This window comes from Octopus bimaculoides, chromosome 28 (assembly GCF_001194135.2).
Source record: "Octopus bimaculoides isolate UCB-OBI-ISO-001 chromosome 28, ASM119413v2, whole genome shotgun sequence".
NCBI classification, from domain to species: Eukaryota; Metazoa; Mollusca; class Cephalopoda; order Octopoda; family Octopodidae; genus Octopus; species Octopus bimaculoides.
Window position 1 is genome coordinate 2,706,697 of NC_069008.1, and position 6,390 is coordinate 2,713,086.

The following is a 6,390-nucleotide window of genomic DNA, read 5'->3' on the forward strand; positions in this document are numbered from 1 at the left end:
CGACGACGACGACGACGACGACGACGACCACCACCACCACCACCACCACTACCACGACCACCACTATCACCACCAAAGCAATATTAACATCATCCACCGACCACCATCGCTCAGTCCAACAAACATGTCGCCCAACCATAACCACAGCAACAAAATCATTCACCAATATCTCTCCACACCGCAACAACAACAACAACTACAACCAAAACAATCACCATCATAACCAGTACCGATTTTACCTCCCTACAACATCACCATCACTTGCAGTACGCAGCCACCATAATATAACCACCACCACCACCACCACCACCACCACCACCACCACCACCACCACCACCACCACTTCTAATATCATTATTACCGTAACCATAACACCCTTTAATTCAACCGAACTACAAACAAAACTATCATTAAGTCTATCAATAACAATAACGAAAACACGTGCAATATGTAAAAAAAACAACCCGATAATTAAAAGAAGATATATTTATTGTTTGTTCAGTGAAGCGTGACTGTAGATAATAATAGCTTGCTATGCATCAAATGTAATTCAAACTTTAGGTGAGAATCGTTTTTGCACTTGCTTAGAGTGGACGAAGACGACAATTCTGACAGCGGCAGAAATTAGCGATGTCATTGGACACTGTCGGCTGCTGTGAATAGTTCAGACATTTTTGGACATTCAGTGATAATTCTGAAAGTAGGTGATATTGTTGAGAACAGTGGAAAGCCCTTAACTTCCTCAAATACAGTTGTTACCCTCATCTCTACCAAACGTAAGTTGTGTTTCCTTGTATTCTACTATGTGTTTGGAACGTCGTCTCTGTTGCTGTTCCACTCTTAACTATGATGGTGTACACGCCAGCACTGTGATTGTGGCAGGTTTGATATAGCTTTTGTATATATGTGTATATTGTGGAGGCGCAATGACCCAGTGGTTAGGGCAGCGGACTCGCGGTCATAGGATCGCGGTTTCGATTCCCAGACCGGGCGTTGTGAGTGTTTATTGAGCGAAAACACCTAATGCTGCACGAGGCTCCAGCAGGGGATGGTGGCGAACCCTGCTGTACTCTTTCACCACAACTTTTTCTTCTTGTTTCTGTTGTACCTGTATTTCAAAAGGGCCAGCCTTGTCACACTGTGTCACGCTGAATATCCCCGAGAACTACGTTAAGGGCACACGTGTCTGTGGAGTGCTCAGCCACTTGCACGTTAATTTCACGAGCAGGCTGTTCCGTTGATCGGATCAACTGGAACCCCACTCGACGTCGTAAGTGCAGTTGCAGGTTGGAGTCTTCCTACGGCCTTCATACTGCGGCGTCCCGATTTGTGGTAGAGTCTGTCCAGTCATCTGTGTGTATAACTCACAAAGCACATATCCAATAAAATCAACAAGTGATATTACATAACAACCCACTAACCACGTACTCAACCACCGATCAATATAATAGAAGAGATAATCTTAGATAATCAACAATCGATCTTGTGGTACTTCGTGTCTTTTATATATTCAACATATGCTACAAAATAACACTGGGTAACACGATTTTTGTCTTTGAAGAGCAACTGTTATTTCCTATTTGCTTTTCCCTAGAAACCATAAAAAATGGCTAATATTTCCTTCAAACTTTGCTTTTGTTACATTTCTTCAAACCCCAAAGAATCCTTCTCAACACATGGCTATGATGCTTCCCCACGATTCCTGATCATCATCAGAGATGCACATATTGTCAGCGACTAAGGGGCATGCTCAAGTGGTTAAGGTCAAACAACTGACAAGCAAACCGATGGTATTGAGCAGAATATTTGCTATAACGATATTTCTGCTTCAGCAATTCAGCACTGAATCTGTCTGAAATGTAATGTAAAATAGGTCAGTTTCAAAACATTGATGTCCAAGTGACAAAAGGAAAGTTTGAAGGGAATAGTAGTCATTACCTTTGATTTCTAGGCAGAAGCAAATAGGAAATAGCCCTTACTGACCAAAGACAAAAATAAATGAAGAAAAATAAATATTTTGTTACGTTACCAATGTTACTCAGACTCTACATAATCGCCATGGGAGGAAATAACAAAATGCACACAACACAGCAGTTTGTATCTTATAGTCAAGAGAAAAAGCAAAGCCTATGACCATTTACATGGCATCAAAGACTTGTAGAAGGGGGAAAAAATGGTGTCTTCAAACTGGAAAGCTGTTCTGAGTATTTGTAATAGAGAAGTTGTTTCCAACCGATTTTTGGTCAATATTCCGTGGATCTTCTCAGCTGCCAAAAGCCTTTCTATCAATGATGGAAGTTTTTTCTTACCTTTTTGCTGAATTCATAAACTGACTGGTGGGAATAAAATGACCTGTTAATTTTCATCTCTGTTCATATATATACACATGTGTGTATGTGTGCGTTACCAGTACCATAAATATCTCTCTCTCTCTCTCTCTCTCTTTCTCTCTTTCTCTCTCTCTCTCTCTCCCTATCTATCTATCTATCTATCTATCTACCTATCTATCTATCTATCTGTCTGTCTATCTATCTATCTATCTTTCTATCTGTCTCCCTCTCTCTCTCCTCTCCCTTTCTTCTCTCTCTCTCTTTCTGCCACTTTCTCTTCCTTCACTGACGCTACCCCTTACTTCCTCTCCATTTCAACCCATTTCACACCATTCCATTCTTTCATCCCCTTACAGAGATAAAAAAAGTGTCAAATACTCTTAGACACACCCGCACACATAAGTCTCTTTCCAGTTTATTTCTCCATAAGGAATTAAGATGGCATTGCTTACAGTACTGACCAGTTCTATACTACATACACGCACGCACGCACACACACAAAAACCACACACATACACACATAAACCACACACACACAAAAACCACACACACACACATATGCGTTTGTAATTGCCTACATGTTTTCATACCACTAAATCTAAGGAAATACTCTATTATTTCCTCTTTAGTGACATCAGATCTTATAAGATGAAAACGACCTGTTGTCTCTAAAGTGTCAAAAATTTTTTGACATTGTCTGTCCATAAAGAATCTTATTTTAATAATTCATTCTCGAATTGGCCCTTTTCTCTTATTGGTATATTAAAACATCGTGTACAAAAGGTATAAAAATTCAGTATAACCCTACGCATGCCTCACCAAAATATCCCCATGCCCCACCGGTGGGGCATGCACCCCTCGCTAAAGATACCCAAAATGCCAAGTGGTGGTGTGTAAAACTGGACAACGGAGACCCGTCTAACACTACTTGTTTGCTGACCCTCATTTCCTCTCAACCTTCTCATTTCTCTCTGTCTGTCTCTCTCTTCTTTCTCATTACATCTCCCTATATACATATCTGCTCCACCCTCTCTACTACCAGCTATTGCTATCTTCCCTTATTGCTCTCCCAGTATCTCTTCCTTTCTCTATTTCAGTAGATCTAAGGACAAGAATGTTCCAGTTTACTCTTACCGGCCCAGCTGTGACTACGGCGTTGCTTTTAACCCTTGTAAATATCGCGATCGTTACCCCTGAAGAGAGGGAAGCCGCCTTCAAAAACTTTGGACCTGATTATTCCTATAGCTATATTCGCTCATCTTCAGTAAAAAAATCTTACACGATTCGAAGTGTAACAGAATGTGCTTTCGTCGCTTTAGACAATGATTCAGAATTTTTCAGTTATAACAAAATCAGCCATATTTGTACGATTTACACACCGAATGATACGCTGACAGTGATTAGTAAGCAGGAGAACAACGAAATGGCCTTCTACAAACGTAAGTAAACCATTATTATTATTATTATTATTATTATTATTATTATTATTATTATTATTATTATTATTATTATCATCATTGAGTGAGAGAGCCGTGCATGCCGTCAAAGTGACACTGGGGTACAATTATACGAAACCCAGTATACTCATCAGGACTACCCGTCGGATAAGGACACACCAAGCACGTGCATCTCAACCATGTGTGCGCCATATCACAACCGTATGTTCGCGATCTCATATCAAGATAAACAGCGCATGACCTTGCAGGTGGGGCCCAGTTGGAATTTTCTTCAGGTCGAGTAGCTCATAGCGTTCAAATAGTACTTGAATAAGGGTTGTTTAAGGATGCTGAACGAAATACCCATGTTTCCAGAAGTGAATTATCCAAATCCCAAAGAATTCCTCTCAACACATGGCTATGATGCTCCCCAACTACTTCTGCTCATGATCAGCGATGCACATATCGTCAGCCACCAAAAGACATGCTCAACTGGTTAGGATCAAACAACTGACAAGCAAATCTGTGGTATTTGCTGTATCCCATCCTTTATACCAAGACAAAACAATGTATATGATAACACTTCCAATTTATTATTATTATTATTATTATTACTATTATTATTATTATTATTATTATTATTATTATGTTGTTGTTGTTGTTTTTTTCTTCTTTCTTCAAATTTTCTCCCATTTCTCGCCAAGTGTTTTCCGTACACCTAGGGCAGAGAAACTCATTGTAGGCATTCCCAGTTTACACACGCAAATTCACAGGCAAAATATGTATTAAAAAAAAAATCAATAAAAAAATCCTATAAATATTATTATTATTATTATTATTATTATTATTATTATTATTATTATTATTATTTTAGGAAACCCCAACAGTCCATGGCTTAAAGTATATGCCTTATCGCACAAAGCTGGTTCGAAGGTGTATGATTCCTTTATGAATGTCGGAAACCCTTCAACATGGAATGTGGACAAATGCAATGGTACTTTTTGTCCTAACTTCTTCCGCCATCCCATCCTTGATATCTGGAATCATCTTTCAATTGACGAGGTACGTATACATACATATCCACATATGTTGCACGTGTGCATATACACACACGCGCACACAAATCACTGTTTTGACAATGCTATTCATCATATTTCATCATCATCATCATCATCATCATCATCCTTTCACGTCAGTTTTCCATGCTGGCATGGGTTGGATGGTTTAACCAGGGTCGGAAAGCCGGCGAGCTGCACCAGTGTCCAGTCTGATTTGGCATGGCTTCTACAGCCGGATGCCCTTTCTAACACCAACCACTTTACCGTATGTTGGATGCTTTTAACGTGCCACCGGCACGAACACTCGTATGTGACACCGGTACGAACACTCGTATGTGACACCGGCACGAACACTCGTATGTGACACATGGCTCCGACACAGGATTCTTGCAGGTCAATCCTCGCCCCCAAGGGGTGCGGCCTTAACATTTAATACTCAAGAAAGATGACGGACCTTCTTCAGTATTAATAAACATTTGTGGCACAACAGTCTGACTCCACAATATCAGATAAACCTAAATTAAAAATCTAAAATTAAAAATTTGTATTTTAAAACAAATTAAAAACTTATTTCTAAAATAATAACAATATAAATTAAAATAAAAACTCCTTATATTACATTACATTGTAAATTAAACCAATCTAAGAAAATATATATGTATATAAGACGTTAAGAAAATTAATAAAAGAATTTAAGCTATAAATTATCCAAATCATAGGATTAGGAACTAAATTTAAAGCAGATTATCAAATGAATACTTATATTAATTTATTAAACTAGAATAAACATATCTAAATCTAATAATAATAATAATAATAATAATAATAACACCGGAAAGAATTTATCTAAAATACCTAACATAGCATAATGCCAACGTAGAAATCAAAAGACAAATGAGGGAAGAACCTACTTGAATAGTAAATACAACAGGCGAAAGTGTAAATATCAAAATCTCAATAACTGGTTAATCAAATTAAATGAAATAAATCATCCTCAAAAGACCTATTTATTTAAAAGTTTTAAACACACATTTATTCCTATGAACACTAAAAATCCTCTTTCCGATTTTGAATTTAGCAGCTTTCTTCTAGAAAATAAAATCAAAAATAATTCTTCAGAACAATGAGGACAGAACTTATTACCAATCTTATAGGCTGGAGCTGTCCCTAAAATAAAGAACGTTCTTCAATGAAGAACGTTTCATTATGATCTTTAAGGTTCCAGATGAAACTACTAAGACTAGTAGAAGAAACCCTATTTCTGTTCCTAAAGGAATGGTAATGATTCGAAACCCTTTTCTTAATATAATTAGAAGAAGAACCAATATAAAATTAATCATTACCCTCAGAAATGATTTTCGTTTGATAAACTACTTCTTTACATTTACAAACATTTTTAAATAAACAATTTTCTTTGTTTCTACAATCACAAAGAGAATGTTCACCCCTGCTCAAGCCTTCAACAACTGAATTGTTATTACGTAAATAGCTACCTCCTCACTATTACTAAATCGTAGATTTTAATCCAAATCATCACTACCACTCTGGCTAGTGGAAAAAATCAAT

At 37.6% G+C, this 6,390-nt stretch overlaps 1 protein-coding gene across 1 annotated transcript in view; it reads left to right on the plus strand.

The window, feature by feature from the left end:
* Window positions 1-6,106, plus strand: part of LOC106873705 (DNA methyltransferase 1-associated protein 1) — a 132,664-nt gene extending 126,558 nt beyond the window's left edge. Inside the window, exon 10 of the mRNA XM_052977734.1 lies at window positions 6,050-6,106. Coding sequence (XP_052833694.1) covers window positions 6,050-6,106 — 57 coding nt within the window. The remainder of the gene's footprint in view (window positions 1-6,049) is intronic.
* Window positions 6,107-6,390: the final 284 nt, after the last annotated feature.